General features: G+C 42.8%; 1 protein-coding gene across 5 annotated transcripts in view; it reads left to right on the forward strand.

The window, feature by feature from the left end:
• The window catches only part of MGAT5 (alpha-1,6-mannosylglycoprotein 6-beta-N-acetylglucosaminyltransferase), a 335,238-nt gene that overhangs the window by 191,171 nt on the left and 125,856 nt on the right, over positions 1-18,211 (forward strand). For all 5 annotated transcript variants that reach the window (XM_042994303.1, XM_042994306.1, XM_042994304.1 and 2 more), the window contains 2 exons: positions 3,382-3,458; positions 4,518-4,607. In XM_042994303.1, coding sequence (XP_042850237.1) covers positions 3,382-3,458; positions 4,518-4,607 — 167 coding nt within the window. The remainder of the gene's footprint in view (positions 1-3,381; positions 3,459-4,517; positions 4,608-18,211) is intronic.

Raw genomic sequence — 18,211 nt, forward strand, 5'->3', positions numbered from 1 at the left:
GGGAGGTGATGGGGGGTTGTGCTCAGTTTCCTGGGAGTCAGGTTACTGGTGGTTGGATTTAGGGAGTAGCTCCATCCCTCCCTGGGAAGGCCAGCACTTTCTATTTCTTCCTTTCATGGATCCCTCCAACCCCAGAGCCTCAAGCCATTTAACTCCACTTCTGGACGGCATTGCTTATGCAAACTCGTCACTCTGTAACTAAATAGAAAACCCGTCATAAATTAATGGAATTGCAAAGACAACCCTTATGGATTAGTTGACGAACTGCCAGGTGGAAGAGAAGGAAAAACGCTGCTCCAGCACAGGTCTCTCTGCTCAGTCTGGTTGTCCGTGAGCTGAAGAGTCAGCGGGGAGAGGCGAAGCAGGTGCAGCAGGTGTGTTTATTCAGTCAGCCGGCACTTACTGAGTGCCTGGTGATGGGACATGGAGACATAACCTTCCCATCACCGCCTTACATCCTAGGAGGCAAGTGGGCACATGTGGAGGGAAGAACGAGATCACTCACTGCTGTGAGAGAGACTTGAGAGGGAGGCAGCACTAAATCCTAACTAAATTCTGGTTTGGCATGGGAAGGAGGAATTGGGCCTAATTCTTCCGTGGGTGAATCTTGAGCTGGGTCTTCAAGGGCGGGGCTTTAACCAGGTGGTGAAAGGGTAGGGGCAGAGGAGTGACTGCAGGAGTCCTCAAAAAAGTCATTTCATCAGATCTTTGCAGCAACTAGGATCCTCATTTTGTGACTGTCTTGGCATAGCAAATATAGGGGTCTGTGCCTGTTTTTGAAAACAAAGTTTTATTGGAATACAGCCACGCCCATTCATTTTCCTATTATATGTGGTTGCTTTCCTGTTATAATCCACAGTGGCATAGTTGTGGCAGAGACAGTGTGGCCTGCCAAGCCTCAAATATTTACTCTCTGGTCCTTTGGAGAAAAGGTTTGCCAACCCTTGGCATAACATATTGTTATTCCTTGAAACTCTTTATGGAAAGGACCCACACTGTCAGCAACCAGGCTTTCCTTGCAGGCCTTCGTGGACCTGTTGGTTTATGTTACCATCTGGTGGTTTCTGTTCACTCCATGGTACCATACCTCTAACTCTATAGACTCTAGTTTCCATAATTTCTGGCTCTGGATGTCTGGAACTGGTGTAATGCTTATAGTGTGTGAAAGAAGGGGGGAATTTCTCCGTAATCATCCCTCTAAATGTCTGATTGCCCCGACCCCCAGCTGTTTCAGACTCTGCTGTCTTGGATCCTGTGCTATTTATTTGCTTGGTAAATGTTACCAAGCAAAATCAGAGACAAAAATAGGATAAGTAGTCACTGAAAAGTGCCTCTGTCCTTTGGTGAGGCATTTGTTAGTGGTTTCTGAGGCTGGCTGTCCCCTTACAAGTGAGAAAGGAGGAGAGCTATAGGGAGATGTACCACCTCAAGCCTGCATTTATCTCAAAAACGCAGAGAATGCGTTTCTAGAAGATCCGTGCTTTTGAAATATTGCTTTCTTAGATAGAGTATAAGTGGCATGGAATTATATAGCGAATGCCAACTTTTTAAGCACGCACTGTGGTCTGTGGCGAGAGTCAGCTGTTGGGAGTGCCAGACTAGACTTTGCACAAGTATTAGCTTACTTAATAAGAGCTGGATGAAATAATGGTACAGTTATTTCAGTGCTACAGACGGAGAAACAGAGGCTCTGACAAGCTAAGTATCGTCCATGTTCACTACTAAATGACGCTGCCTCCAGTCCATGAGAAGGAGGGTATTGATTTTATGCTGTAGTTATCCAGGTGGAGGGTGGAATGGTGATGAGAACACTGAATCAAGAGGTGAAGAATCTGTTTCAGACTGTCAGAGGAACTAATTTTCAAGGGACAGGTACAATTTCTGTTTTAGCCCCAGCAGCCACCAACATTGAATAACACTGTCAAACAATACTGTAGTTTGGGATCTAATTTCTCATTAGTACTTTGAACAGAAAATTGTCAGCCATAAGTAATTGTGGCATTTTCCAAACGTGTCTGGAAAATACAGTTGGTCCTCAAAGAGAAACATGTAGTTTTAGAGCTGTCCCAGTTTCCAGCTAAAATGATCATTCCTAAACATAAGGCTGATCTTAACTATTCCTTTCTTAGAAGCCTTCAGTGCCCTGCCCTTCCCTTCCCTCAGCTTAAAGTCTTTATCAGGGCAGGGACGCCTGGGCGGCTCTGTCCATTAAGCATCTGACTTTGGCTCAGGTTATGATCTTGTGGTTCATGAGTTCCAGCCCCACAATGGGCTGTCTGCTGTCAGCACAGAGCCCACTTTGGATCCTCTGTCCCCCTCTCTTTTTGCCCCTCCCCCTGCTCGCTCACTCACTCAATGTCTCTCTCTCTCTCTCAAAAATAAACACTTGAAAAATAAATAAAGTCTTTATCAGGGTGCTTGCTTGAAGTCTTTCTGGTTTGGGCCCTGCCTGATTTCCTTTCTGACCACTCAGTACCTCCCATTTCTGCATTCCACTCAGTGTGCGTCCTTGCATTTGGAGCCTGTTCCTTGAACACCATCTCTACCTTGCCCCTTCACCTGGCATACTCCTGCTTCATCTTCCTATCTCCACTAAGATGTCACTAGATCCAGGAAGTCGTCTTTGATCCTAGAGACTGGGGTGGGTGTCCTTCCCTTGGCCCGCCCCAACATAATGTCTATTACACTGTTGTTCAGTGGTTTACTTGTTTGTCTGTGGTCCACCACTAAACAGTAAGCTTTTTAAAGGCGTTCTTTTTTGTTCTGACTCTTGTCATCAAAAGGAATAGGAATCCCCTAGAGCTAGCTAATAGAAAGGGAGTTTATTGTGAGGAAATATTTGAAGCATAAGGAGATCTTTGCAGAAATGTAAGAACCACGTCCAGAAGATGCTGTACCTTGCTGATGTGTCTGGTTGCTTTCTCCTCCTCTGTACTACCGTTCTATTTGCCTATTTTTTGCCAGCTTCTCAGCTCAAGCACATGTCATGAAGGTATTCCTGACCTCAGTTTGCACAGCCTGACATGGCCCTGGTGGTCCCTCCCAATCTCATGGCTTCATCTCCTGCTCTCCACTTGTTTGGTTTCTCTTACCAAGTTGCAAATTTCCAAGCAAACCCTCTGATTGGTGTAGCTCACCCGTTCAGGCTGGGCCACATGCATCATAGGTCTCTGGCCATCCTACAGGTGGGCTGTTCTTGGGCCAGGTCCTCACTGCAGACCAGCTGGACCTATTGGCAGCTGGAGAGCTTCCACAGGTCAGAGCATGGCTCCCAGTATAGACTTCCTGTTTCTGTTTCCTTCCCTGCCCATTGCTTACAAAGATGGTAGGTTTGTGTCTCATAAACTTCATGGTATCCTTTGTTCTGTTTCATCTTTGCAGATATCATTAATGGAGCTCAAGAAAAATGTGTATTGCCTCCTATGGATGGCTACCCCCACTGCGAGGGGAAAATCAAGGTAAGGCCCAAGTAATGTTTATTCATTCCCTTCACCTTTTTTCTTCACTAACACCCTCTTCCTTCTCCTCCCCTCCCCTCTCTCTAACTCCCCAGCAATACAGATGGCAAGCAAGCCCTTTAAGGGAGTCATCGAAGGGATGCCTCAATTCTGCCAGTTTGGGGCTGTGGCCATGACAACCCTTGTGTGCTTATGCCAACTTCATGGGGTCAGTCCACAATGGCTCTAACTGGTCAGAGTGAAAGAGCCTGGGCCACTTTGGGCTCCTGCTGTGTCTTTGAAGCTGCCTCCCCCTGGCTTTCCCAGCCTCCAGCAGGTGATCCTTCAAGGGCCATTGACAAGGAGCTGCCATTATATAGAGCCCAACTTCCCTCTCCCCCAGTCCCCAGGCCCCCCTGCCATGAGGTCTCCAGATTGTGATTTAAATGTCACATTTGCATTTGCAGCTGAGTAACCTGAGACATTTGGACACTCTTTCACTCTTAGGATTTTTTTTTTTAAAAGTTCTTTTTATATGGCCTGCCCTGAGGGAGACCACAACCCTACTCACTAGTTTTCAGAGAAAAGTCTTGGTTCCAGTGTATGCTTAGGATGGTGAGCGCAAACCCCAGAAGCGTTAACATGGTTCCTCTGTGGGACTCACACATGCCATGCACACCTTGCACGCCTGCTCTCATTCACACTGTCTGTTCCAGGACCTGTCCTGTGGCTTATGCAACTGTAGCTCTCTGGGTGAAAGGGGTTTTGATTAGGCAGTTGCTCTTGATAAAACTCTCCTGGCCACTGCCTGTCCTGGGCTTTACTGCCTGGTGGTCTCACGGCCTTCCTCTACCCTGCACACCTCTGCTAAGGCCCAGCTCAAGCCAGCGTCTACCTGTGAATCATCTGGAAAACTGGGCATCTGTTGTCCTGACCTCAGCTCACTGACAATGAACCTCAGGCCCCAGTCTGAGCCATTCACTTCTCCTTGCCCTTCATAGCCTTCTCTGTCATGGGATGTACAGGGCCACCGAACACGGTCTGCTTGTAGATGTCCTTACCGGGTTCTTGTTGTTTCAGTGGATGAAAGATATGTGGCGCTCGGATCCCTGCTACGCAGACTACGGAGTGGATGGGTCCACCTGCTCTTTCTTTATTTACCTCAGTGAGGTGAGTTGCTTCTTTGGCTTCAGGGTGTGGAAATAAGTGGTGAGCCTGTTGTACAGCCTGAAATTTGTGTATTGTTTTTACATGGTGGACCTGTCGTTCCCTTCTTTAATAGGTTCCCTGCTCTTTAATAGGGTGATTTTTTTTCCCTTGAGAAAAAAAAAAAAAACCCGGGCTAATGTAGCTATTTACATTTTCTTTCCTCAGTTAAAAACAATCTAGTAAAATAGGGGCACCCGGATGGCTCAGCTGATTGAGCATCTGACTCTTGGTTTTGTCTCAGGTCATGATCCCAGGGTCATGGGATCAAGCCCCATTGTGGGGCTCCATGCTGAGCCTGCTTGAGATTCTCCCCCTCTCCCCCTGCCCCTCTCCCTTCCTCCCTCTCTCTCTCTCAAAGTAAAAAAATAAAAAAATTTAAAAAAATTTAAAAAATAAAAATAAACAATCTAGTCTAATACATGTAACATAAAATTTGCCATCTTGACCATTAAGTGTATAGGTCAGTGGAATTAAGTATATTCATATTACGATGCAACCATCACCACCATCCACCTTCTGAACACGTCATCTTGCAAACCTGAAACTCTACCCATTAAACAATGACTCCCCATTCCGTCTCCCTCCTGTCCCTGGAAACAACCATTCTAATTTGACTTGTGACTACTCTGCTTGTGACTACTCTCATTATTCATATAATTATACAGTATTTGCCTTTCTGTGAGTGCCTTCTCTACGCATCATGAACTCAAGATTCATCCGTGTCATATTATAGCATATGTTAGGCTTTCCTTCTTTTTTTAAAGCTGAATAATACCACATTATGTTATATACCACATTTTGCTTATCCATTTATCCATTGATGGATATTTGGGTTGCTTCTACCTTCTAGCACTTGTGAATAATGCTGCTATGAACATGGCTGTACATCTCAGTCTTTGAGACCCTGCTTTCGTTTTTTTTGGGTGTATATCCAGAAGTGGAATGGCTGAATCATATGTTAATTCTGTTTTTATTTTATTGAGGAACCACGACACTTCTCCAAAGTGGTTGCTCCATTTACATTCCCACCAGCAAGGCATGAGGCTTCTAGTGTCTTCACATCCTTTCCAGCCCTTGTTGTTTTCTGTTTTTTGAAGTAACCGTGCTAATGGATGTGAAGTGGTAACTCATTGTAGCTTTGGTTTGCATTTTCTTTTAAAAATTTTTAAAGTTTATTTATTTGTTTTGAGAGTGTGTATGCATGCGAGAGTGTGTGTATGTGTGTGAGTGTGTGTGCAGGGAAGGGGCAAAGAAAGAGGGAGAGAGACAATCTCAAGTAGGCTCCATGCTGTCTGCATAGACTCTGATGCAGGGCTCTATCCCATGAACCATGAAATCATGACCTGAGCTGAAAGGGATGCTCAACCGACTAAGCCACCCAGGCGCCCCTGGTTTGCATTTCATTGATGATCAGTGATGTTGAGCATTTTTTCCTGGGCTTTTTGGCTGAGTTAGCAATTTGCTTACAGGCTGAGTTATTTCCAGCCTGAGCTTCTTTTCCATTTCTACCCTTGAATTTAAATTGCAGCTTATTTTCTTTTTTTTTAAGTGTTGCAGGACATTTTACAGACCATCTGAAATTTGTCCCAGGCTTTGATGATTCTCATGTGACCCTGGAGGGAGGTGGGGTAGAGTCAGGACCATATGGGGACAAGTACAGGGGAAGAACTGAGTAGGGGATCAAAAGCTGGCTTCCCCTCCACGCTTCATGGACAAAGGCAGCCCGAGGGGCTTGTGAACTGGGTGCTGTCTAATTTCAGAGGATGTGCCCTTGCGTGTGCTATTGCCATAATAACAGCTCCATGATGCTACCACACAAGAAGGAGAATGCCTCCGTTTTGAGCCTAAATGACATAGTCTTTCATGTGGGACTCAGGCACCTCTCTTCTGTGTCACGGGGTGACAGGGAACAGCTTTGGGGGATGGAGGCCAAACCAGTATTGCCACAGGGCCTATGGCCCTGAATTCTGTGCAGTGTGTCTCTTTACTTTATGTCCCTTTCCTTTTTAAGATCCGCTGAGACCTTTTTTTCTTTTTTTTTACATGGTCACACCATGGCCACCCCATGAGACTTTTTTTTTTTTACATGGTCACACCATGGCCACCCCATGGCCATCATAAGAAGCCTCAGAGCTAATGATAGTTAAAATACCTCTCGGAAATTAAAAGCCCAGAGAGTTGGTTGTGTGATGCTCCTATTAGCAGACTGCCGGCAAATTAATTCTGTAGCATTTGAGCGTGTTTTTGGCTGAGGTGGCCTGTGCCCCACCTTCTCATCTCTTTCTCCAGAGGAGTAAGGCGTGGGGTCTTGGGTGAACCTGTGCTCCAGTGAGAAGTCAATTTAGAAGCACCTTTCTAGCCCTGAGGAAAAGGTTCCTCATTCAGTTTAATTTTCAAAAGTTGCCTTCCTCTTTCCACTTGATGGAATTCAGCCAGAGTCCAGCTGTGCTCCCTGATTGACAGGTGGGGCTAATTTCCTGCCTTTCTGAGAGTTTGCATGTTGGGTGTGCTACTGAGTTACAGGTAGAGCATTACCTCCCATGTCAGCCTTCCCTCCATCTCCTGAGCCAGAGCTGGGAAGGTGTGGAAGAACAGTCCAGATGGAAAGGGACTGAGATTATTGGTGACCCAGTTCCCTTCCGTTGAAACTGCCATGCAACCCAACTCACAGTGAAGGAAGGATGTCGATAAGGTGAGAGAAAAGTGAGGTTCTGATGAGTGTGGGACAGACTGGGCTGTGCAAAGATGTGATGAATCATATATTCTTTTTTTAACTTTTTTTTTTTTTTTTTTTTGAGAGAGTGTAAGTAGGGGAGGGGCAGAGACAGGGGGACAGAGGATCAGGAGTGGGCTCTGCACTGACTGTGGCAAACCTGATGTGGGACTTGAACTTAAGCACCGAGGTATCATGACCGGAGCTCAACCGACTGAGCCACCCAGGCACCCCAATGTAGTCTTAATACTGGAGCCCAGGTGTTTCATTGCAGAACCTGTAACTATTTTTTCCCTTTCCAAGGTGTGGAATGGTGCTTTATTAACCTTTACCTCACTCTTCTTATGCAGATGATCAGGCTTTTGTTTTTGTTCAGCTGAATTCAGTTCAGTGAGCACTTACTGAACCTCCCTTATATTCATTGAATGTCAGCAATTGGTGAGAAGGAGTTTTCTTGGCACCATGGTATGCATTCATTAAGAGTCTAATGGAAGAGGAAGAATGGAGGCAGGTGGTGGAGCCTGGACAGGGTGGAGAGAATTTCCCTGGGGAGAGAACCAGGAAACCCTTTTAGTTTAAATCTGAAAATAACCTTGGAATTCTGGCCTTTAAAAAAAAAAATGTGTTTTATCATAGCATCTTAATAGATACTCTTTAAGAGCTGGAGAAGAATTTCACCACTGTGGCCTCTTGGATGGCAAATACTGCCTTTCAAAAGTAGTAATTTTAATTTTGTCTTTAAAGGATCCTACCGTGAGGATTCCTGAGTGTATATGGGAACATGGTTAGAATAGAGCCGGGCAGATGGATGACGTTCAGTAAACACGGTCGGCATTTTTATGGGTTTTGATATTGTCATTATTTGCGTTCAGTTATGGGGACATTTTATGTGGGAGCTCGATTTTGTTTTATAATTAGAACCAATTTCTGGTTCTAATTCATCATTCTAATTTAATTTTAGATCCTTTGACTTCTGGTAACGTAGAAATTCAGCTATTCCCTGTGACTTCTTCTCTCTGCATATGGCCCTTGTGTTTGCATTGGAGCTGTGAGCTGGCCCTGTGGAAGAACATTGCGTCCCTGCCGTCGTTAATCTGAAATGGCTAGAGGTGGTTTTTAAAGCCAGTTAATTCTGTGCTAGTATTTTAAAAATCCTGGACAGCATCTGGTTTCTGGTCTCGGCTTTTGTTTTGTTTTCCCTCTTGCTTTCTTGAAACCTTCCTTCTTTTTTTTGGTACTTCATTTAACCACATATCATATGCCAGGTTTCTCTTGGAATTGGAAAGACAATTAAGAGAGACATCTTCATTTGATTTGTTTACTTGATCAACAGATGTACCAGTGACTTTTCCTCTTAATCCTTCTTGAAGAGCCAGTTCTGGCTTCTATCTCTGTGTCTAACCTCAGAGCTTTGACAGATAAAAAAAGGACTTGAAGTAACAACGGTCAGTCACCAGTTGAATTGAGGCATTGAGATTCAGCCCGGTCCTAGGAGGTGGCACTCTGCCTTCATTTTTCTTCCCTTGGGTCGTCTCCATGTGCCAACTTCCACTGAATTATGGGGCTGTAAACTTGTGCTTGTACCCTCACCAACTTGCAGTCTACACGTCTTTCTTAGTAAATCCCAGAAAGTGCAACCATCAATATTTCCCCACATTATTCCCACAGATGCTTGCTATGTGTCTGACACTGGGCTAGGGACTGGATGTGGTGGTAAGGAGTTTGGTGTTGCCCTTGTTTGGTAGAAGACATTAGGAGAAGAATGAAACATTACTGAGCCCCACTGTAGGCCAGACACCTCAAATGTACAACCTCACTTAAACCTCTCCCCCGCTCAGAGTAATAGCCAAATCAGAGCGGCTCAGAGAGGTCAAGTGCTTAGTGTTTCTGCACTTGGCATTACTGTTGCCCCTTCATGTCAAAGGAAAACTGAACTCAGGTAAATAAGTGATTTACTACCTTTGACTTTGCATTCACTTCTATGCTCCAAGCCTGTTGTGTTTGAAATATGGCTATTTGAGCTAATTTGAATTAATGAATCTTCATTGCTAGTTTTTGAATACTCAAAATTTTGATACCCTCCCTCAAAAGGAGAAACAGCACTGATTCTCCTGAGGATGTAACTCATGAAAACCAGGTGCTCAGCCATTTCTAGTGGTGACAGTGAATGAATGATTCATTAGGCAGCCTTGCATTTCCAGATCATCGGGCAGTTTATTTTCTGTATCTGTTTTTGCGAGCCATGTAACTATTCCCCTCATAGAGACAAGGCTCTATAAAGTAATTACTCTATCATTGTTTCAGGTATATTAACTTAGCTCTCTGCAGGGCCTTTTACTGCTAACAGATTTTAGGAAATTTGGAATGAATTTCTTTACCTCTCTTGATATTACATTGATAGATGATGCTGATATACCTGACACCCACACATTTTTTTTCTTCTCTTTACACAGTTATTCTAGCAACTAGCAACTATCATACCCTTCTAGACTTCTTAATTTGTTTGTGCTGTTTTTTTTAAACACTTATGTTGCCTTTGCATGTATAGTTGCTCGGAAATAAGCAAATTACCCAGCGATCGATGGCTGGATCTTAGGATTTATACAAGCCTGTTGCTTCAAATGCCAATTTGGGCTGGACTAATGAGTGTGTGTGTATGTGTGTGTATGTAGGTGTGTGAGACTCCTTCATGAAGGAACAAAAGAAGCAATTTCATGCCTTACTCATCAATCTGTGTCTTCTATTTCACGAACAACAGGCAGAAAGGTCTTTGCCTTTTTCTGTTTTCCCTTGGCAATATGTAAAACTAATATTGGCTGAGTATGCTATTAACCTTGAGTTTAAATTCAGCATACTTAATCCCTTGATTAATGCCAAGATTAATGCCCAACAGCAAAGGTTGAAAGCTTAAATGTTTGTGAATGCGAGCATGAAATGAAATCCTAATAACCAGTACAATGATTTGGATTTATGGGCTGTGTTGGCTGCTAGAGATAACTTAGAAATGGTGTTGCATAGACTAATTTGTCAGAGTGGGCAGCGATGAAGAATTGACTGTTTTGGTTGCGGGAGAAAACCTGAATGAAAAAACATAAGTAACATTTTGGGACAGGTCAGGGAGTTCTTTAAAAATATCACTAAACTGTTGCCTGAGAATACCAACACATACCTTTTAAACGTGTAACCATTTGAGATGGGAAATCCCCTTTCTGTGAGATAATATTTCTTGGCAGTAAAGCAGGTAGCAGAAATTTATGATCTTCTTCTTTCTACTTTTTGAGCTCAGCCTTTACTGGTACCTTTTTCATCCGTGTGTTTTCGCTGCTCTTATTACCTGAATTCTAACGCATCCTTAGAAAATTGATTTTTTTAAAACAGTTCCTGAGTCTACAGCTCAGTGTTTGTCAGTCACCTTAACAGATCTGTTGGTTCTGTGGGCTCAGACTCCCCCACACTCCTCCAGGCTTATCTTCTTGGTGACGCCTCCTGTTGGTAAGTTTCACATACCACATCATTTGTGCTTAGAATTCTTGCTCTGCCTGCTGCCTTAACAAAAATTAGAAGGGAAAATTCCAAGACTGGCAAACCCCACACCAACACCCCTTGGCTCCTTCCTTGAAACCCATGTGTCAGACAGGGCTTCAGGGCAGTCGCCTCCAATTTGTGTTTGGCCAACTTTTCAATACTGTCTCTTGCCATTTCTATTGCATGCCAATAAAATCACTGTAAAATTTTTATGTTTTGAACTTTTTTAATGTGGAAAATTTCAAACATACCAAAGAGAAGAGTATAACAAAGTCCCATGTACCTATGACTCAGTTCAGCAGTTGTCAATTCATGGCCAATTTCATTTACTCCCTCCGCTGGTCCATTATTTTGAAGCAAATCCAAAGGTCTTAGGATCTGTGAATGTTTCAAAATGCATCTTTAAGACTCCTTGGAATCCTGAATCTACTCCCAGTGTAACTGATAATAATACCATCTTATATCTAAAATTAACATAATTCCTTAATATCATATAGTCCCAGGTTAGTGTTTGCATTTTCTAGGCAGTCTTGTAAATTAAAGGTTATTTATTTGAACTGGGTTTCAAGCAGTGAGCATACATTAGAATTGTTGGTGTCTCTAAAGTCTCTTTTTAATTTTAGGTTTCCTTCCATCTCTTTCCCCACCCCCTTTTTTTTCTGTTTGTTTTGTTTTTAAGAAACTTCTTCATTTGTCTTAGTTTGTTATACTCTGAATTCTGATGATTACATCCTTGTGTCATTGTATAATCAGGTTCTCTCCCCACTTTATTTCCTGTAAATTGATAGGTAGGTCTGAGACTTGATCAGAGTCAGACTTAAATTTTTTTTTTTTTTTTGCAAGACTTCTCCATGGATGGTATTGTCTACTTCTCTCAGGAGGCACACAGTGCCCAGTGTCTCTGTTTTTATGATGTTAGCACCTGTTGATGGTTGGCGCCTGGGTTCATTAATTCATTAGGGGTTCCTTCTTAATATACCAGGAATACTTGATGAGGAGAGGTGACCACTCCTCTAGTATGTAGTTGCCAGGAGAGGCGGCTCATATAGGAACCATTGTGTCTCTGTTGGTTTACTAACATCTTCCATTGGGCCAGTATTTTGTTAGTATGCTTTTTGGTTTTATCATTATGAAGTCATTGATTGAAACATATTTGATATGTTCAATCTACTCCAATTATTTTCTTACTGGTTCTCAAACTGTCCTTTCTTTGGCCAATGGGAGCCAATTAATATTGTCTTCTGAATCCTTTTGACATGACTCTGATGGTTTCTAATAGTTTTTATTTATCTAGTATGACAAAACCTTCCAGATTCATCCTACACAATTTCTACCCTAGACCTGAAATTGGCCGTTTCTTCAAGAATCACTCGTTCCTGTTAGTAGGAGAGCACAGTTTGGGTGCCAGAAGCCTTCATTGCTCTCGGGTTTTGCTGGGTGCTGGGGGATATAACAATGAACAGAAAGGTGAACATTCCTCATTAAGGTTATGTTTTATAGGGGAAGACAGCCAAAAGCAAAAGTAAAATATATATCTTTTAGATTGCAATAAGTGCCGTAGAGAAAAATAAAACAGGAGAGGGTACTAAGAAGTGCTTACAAGGAATGATGGTGTCAGTTTTATTTTATTTTTTTAAGGTTTTATTTTTAAGTAATCTCTACAGCCATCGTGGGGCTTGAACTTACAACGCCAAGATCAAGAGTCACATGCTCTACCGACTGACACGAGCCAGGTGTTCTGATGGTGTCAGTTTTAGATAGACCAGTAGGGAAATGCCCTACTGAGAAGATGACAGGATGATATTTGAGCACCAATTTGAAGGAGGTGAGAGAGTAAGAGGTGCACATGTCTGGCAGAGGTGTTAAGTGGGCAGTGGCAACAATAAGTTCAAAGGTCCTGGGGTGACCATCAACATCCATTATTTATTTTTTTTTTAATTTTTTTTAACATTTATTTATTTTTTGAGAGACAGAGAGCATGAGCAGGGGAGGGGCAGAGAGAGAGACACACAGATTCTGAAGCCAGCTCCAGGCTCTGAGCTGTCAGCACAGAGCCCGACGTGGAGCTTGAACTTACCGACTGCAAGATCATGACCTGAGCCGGAGTTGGATGCTTAACGGACTGAGCCACCCAGGCGCCCCTAACATCCATTATTAAAAACAAGTGCGTGGAAATTAATCTCTGGGGAGATTTTTGTCTCTTGTTCACAGAAATAATGGTGTCTGGCATACATATTTATTGAATGAAATATTTTATTTAAAGGCTTTTTTAAAAAAAGGCAATAGAAGTTTTATTTGTTCTGAGTAACTTCTCCCAGCTATCACCTTTCTAACCTTGAGAAAAATGTGAAATTTGTAGCATTGAAAATCTGTTAAAACATTGAGATGTGAAGCCAGGGGTATTTCAAGCACTTATTAACAATTGAAGATAATACTCTTTCATATTAGACGTATGAGGCGTTGCAGGGGTTCAGATTGGACGGTTAGAATGGAATGGACCAGTTTTATTAGAAGGCACAGCTTTTTTTGCCCATGTTTTATTCTCACTGTCACTTTAGCATTATTTGCCTGGAACTATGCCTCAGGCAAAATTGCCTATGAACAGAGAAGAGGAACTCTACCCGCGTTTAGAATGTGACTACTTGTGTAAATTGGGTGCCTTTGGCTATCAAAGTGTAGATGCAGCCCAGTGGGTCCAGTTTGCCACTGGGCCTTGCACAGCAGGAAGCATGCCTGGGGACAGCTAGTTGGTCATAGGAAGCATGTCAGTGCATCTCCGTGTGGTTGGCTGCAGAGGAATTCATTTGCTGCCTCTCCTGTGTGAAGGAAGATTGATGCTGCTTCTCCTGCAGTGATTTGGGATGGATTTTTGAAACTCTATGACATGCTGTCTTTAGCACCTTACTAGTTTTTGGCACGTGGAATACTTACTGTAGCTTTGGTTTAAGTTCTTACCCTTCCCTAACCACCAGAGAACTATGTTGGATTGCTCAGCCCTTGGCTCCCTCTTGCACATTGGAACTTTTTGCTGAAAACATTCCTGCCTCCCTTGATAGGGGGCAATAGTACCATATTCTAGAAAACACATGAGGCTCCATTGCCTGCCTGGATACAACTACCTATGTTGCCTATAGCTTTCCATCTCGTTCTTCTTCACTGAGATCAGGGGAAAGCCTGTGTCACCTGCCTTGGTTGTATTGTTGGAAGGTTCTCATGAAGTGATGAAAATGGGGAAATGCCACATACGTGGAAAAGCATATCCTCATGAATATCTTTAGTGCTCAAGTCATGTCTTTGAATTATTCACCACTCAAACTGTGAATATAATTTGCACAAGTAGTGAGTGTTCCAAGGGGGAAAAAAAAAGTAGAGTAAGGACACAGAGTGGCCAAGTATGTGGGTCAGGAAGGCTTCTCTGAAGGGAAGTTAGAGCATAGTGTGGAAGTAAGGGACTGACACATGGAACTCTCTGGAAGGAAGAGTGTTTCAGATGGAAAGAATAGCAAATGCCGAAGTCCTGAGGGTTACCAGGTAAAATACAGGGTACTCAATGATAGTTGAATTTTGGGTAAAGAGTAATTTTTTTAAAACTATAAGTAGGTGACAAAGACGACATGGGACATACTTGTACTTTAAAAAAATTATTATCTGAAATTTTGATTTAACTGGGTATCCTTCCCCCACCCCCACCCCCACCCCCACCCCCACCCCCAATATATATACATGAATCTGGCAAGCTGTGTGAGATAGGAATGTTCTGTTTGGACTTGCCAGGATGGTCTCTTGTGTAGAGAAGGGGGAGTGAGGCAGGCACCGTAAGGATTGAGGTGAAATTCTATAGGATCTCAGTATGAATTCTGTGTTTTATTCTAAGTGCAAGGAGAAAGCCACTGAAGGGTTTGAGTTAGCGTAGGATGTGATCCAATTTAGGCTTTAAAACAATCACTCTTGCTGTACAGAACAGACGTTGGGGGCAAGAGTTGCCAGCAGGGAGCCATTCCTGCTTTCATTGCTTTTATAGCACTTGCCACACAGTAGGAGCAGAGCAAACTTGTTTTGAAGGATTTTATATAAAAGATTTAGGAAATAATATTTTAACATTGAAGACCGTGCTTGCAGGAGTGTAGGACACAGAGGTCTGGTTTCTGTGCACATCACGTGGGGATGAAGCACATAGGCTCTGGGGCAGGACAGATGGCATATCAGTCCTCAGCTGTGGGTCCTTCCTGTTCTGTGTCTTCATCTGGCATGATAAGTGGCCTTTCCCAAGGGATTATTTGAAGACCAAATGAGGTAATCAGGTGCTTATCCTAGTGCTTGGCTCCCAGGAGAGTATAGCTTTTGTTTTTATCCTTTTTTCCCTCACCTGTCCCCCATACACAACCATTTTGAACAAACAGTATGGCCAAAATATTAATCAGCTCAGGTGTTTCATGCAGAGGACCAGTCTGGAGAGCTAAACCACTTACTGATGTGTAGACATCTTTGACCATTTTCACTGGCATTTTGAAACTTGAGAAAGGGGAGTGAGTGGGGTAGGGAGTGGGATAGAGAAGTCTTTTTTTTTTTAAGTATATATCTTAATGAGTAAATTGATTTGATATGTCATCAGTATGACAAATGCATGTATGTATATGTGTGTGCCTATATATGTATAGTCAGTGTATTAAATGAATAGATACATAGTCAACTATATCCTTTGGATATATAACCAACTGGCCCCATAGGATGATGTAAAATTATCTTTTCCAGATCTTAGAGTTTAATCAGTCGGATTACAAGAGGTCAGTGGAGCCAACTACTTGATTTTGTAGTTGAGAACACTTAGAACCCAAGTGGTTTAAGGTTATATGCGAGTTGTTGGTAGAGCTGGGCACAGAATTCATTTTGGCTGATTCCACATTCAGGGCTCTTTCCCTACTCAGCAGCTATCTGTTCTCCATGAAGGCTGACCTTTAAGGATGGCTGTAATGTGTCCCGGTCAGGGGAGAGGCAGGCCGCATTCGTCACCCACCCCTGCAGCTCACTGGTGAGCTTACCTCTGGAAGTCCCCAACCCCTTGGAGCCTTGATTTCCTCACATGTAACCTGGTGATGGTGCCTGTGTCACAGGGCTCTTCAGGGGTTCAAATGATGTAATGCATGCTAGCTTATTTGTTTTTTTCCCCAGAGACCTTCACTTATTATAAACCTTCAGTAAATGTATGCTTGTATAATGTCATTCCTTTAAAAATTATTCTATTAATAAACATTCATTATAAAAAATCATCGTGTGCAGATTAGCATAAAGAAGAAAATGAAAAGCACCCATAACACCATCATCCAGAGATAAGCTCACCTTTCTTATGCACTTTTCTCATTTAATTTTGATTGCACTTACTATCTGAAAAATACAGCATGAAATTCTATATGTCAGTGATCCATTAGAGCAAAACACTTCACATTAATCACAAGAGAAGAGGCTGTAACAGTGCCTCATCATTATTCTTTCAGAAGAGTAGAACGTTACTATAAAGAGTTATACCAGTTATGCATAAATACATGCATCTGTGTGTTAAATCTCCTATTAGTTTTTGCTGTAATCTTATTACTTCTTTTCTCTCTTGTAAGATCTAACTCAAGGGGCACCTGGGTGGCTCAGTCGGTTAAGCATCCAACTTTGGCTCAGGTCATGATCTGGCAGTCTGTGAGTTCGAGCCCCAGGTCGAGTTTTGTGTTGACAGCTCAGAGCCTGGAGCCTGCTTCTGATTGGTTTCTCCCTCTCTCTCTCTGCCCCTCCCCTGCTCATTTTCTCTCTCTCTCTCTTTCAAAAGTAAACATTAAAAAAGTAAATATATAAAATCTAACTTGAGTTGTAAATGTATCTACCAGCAATTTCTTTTTTCTTAAGTATAATGAATTGTCCATTCTACTACAGACCTTGAAAGTAAGCGTGACCTACTTGAGCCGTTGAGGGCCTTTGTTTTTATTCACATTGTGTGTGATTAAGCTGCAAAATCTTCTCAGGTCAAAGAATTTTACATCATTGGGAGGGGGCATGTCAAAAATCAAATCAGTTAATTTTGTATCTCCTCATTCCAGAAAGGTGATTTATAGGTCCCTCTCTGTGGAATACATTTTAACATTCCAAATTTCTAGCGTGGTTGGTCTTTTTCTGTTTTTCCTTCCTCTTCATTTTGTGGCCTGAAGATAGTGTGTTAAAAAGATTGGTTCTGTGAAAGGAGTTTGCCTTCAAATTGAAGGTTATTTGAGTAATGGTTTGGCCCCTCTATTGATTTTTGTGTGCCTACTGCCATGAACTCAGGTGGTTTTCAGTTCTTAGACGTGCTGTGGTGACTTGCGGACTATCCTTGGAAATGGGCTTGAGGAAGAGCTCCCCAGTGCCCAGGAGCCAGGCAGGGGTGGGAGTGGACAGTGCCACATCCTGCATTCCTGCTCCCAGGGCAAATACAAAATCCTGTCCCAGGGAGGGCCCCCAGGGTCACAGTTAGAAAGGTATGGCCAAAGGAATGGGTGGGAAAAGGGAGCAGGCCGATGCAGGCCCTGAGGGTTCTGAGAACAGAAGAGTTGGTAAGAATGGACTAGAAATCATCCACAGCAGGAAAGCGGTGGGCTCATGCTGGGGTCCAGCTTTCTTGGTAGGATGCCCTGCTAGGGGGTGAGACTCCTTAAACGGCCCCAGGTAAATCAGGCAGAAAACAAAATTAGGGATTAGGAGGTTGAGTTATTAGCCTTGAGCAAGATTTTCCCTGAGTGTTATTAATGACACTCTTATTTAGGAAAATGTTGCTCATTTGAAGGCTGTTTGTTTCAGTACTTAGAGTTATTGCCAGTACTGGCTTGCTTCCAATCTTGGTAATCCTCTGAGGTTTCAGGGGGGAAAAAGTGTTTTTTTCTCCCCATGGAGAAATAGGTTTATGTATAATTTAATTATTTTGTTGGCCAGTCACCCTATCACTGTGTACAAAAACAGCAACCTTAAAACCCCACTATCTTCATTAGGTGTCAGGATGTTCATGATTGGTTTGTCCTCCATTACGAGTGAACATGTAGCAGAAAGATTCCTTGCTAAAAGCTACAATACACTGACTCCATATTCTGCACTTTCAGGGATGCCCTTGAAGCCTTGCAAAATATTACCCAGTGATTTAGAGTAACAAGAAGTGAGATGGATGATCAGTTTCAAAGAGGAATTAAAGTTTTGAATATTCTGTAGTGAAGTCATATTTCAAAAGATCACCTTGGACAGTATTTGCATCAGAGGGAGTTTTGGAAGGTTCTTTTTAGGACAGAAGAGTGAGGAGGGAATGTGTTCTCCTTTATCAGTA

The sequence above is a fragment of the Panthera tigris genome, chromosome C1, assembly GCF_018350195.1.
Source record: "Panthera tigris isolate Pti1 chromosome C1, P.tigris_Pti1_mat1.1, whole genome shotgun sequence".
Lineage (NCBI taxonomy): Eukaryota > Metazoa > Chordata > Mammalia > Carnivora > Felidae > Panthera > Panthera tigris.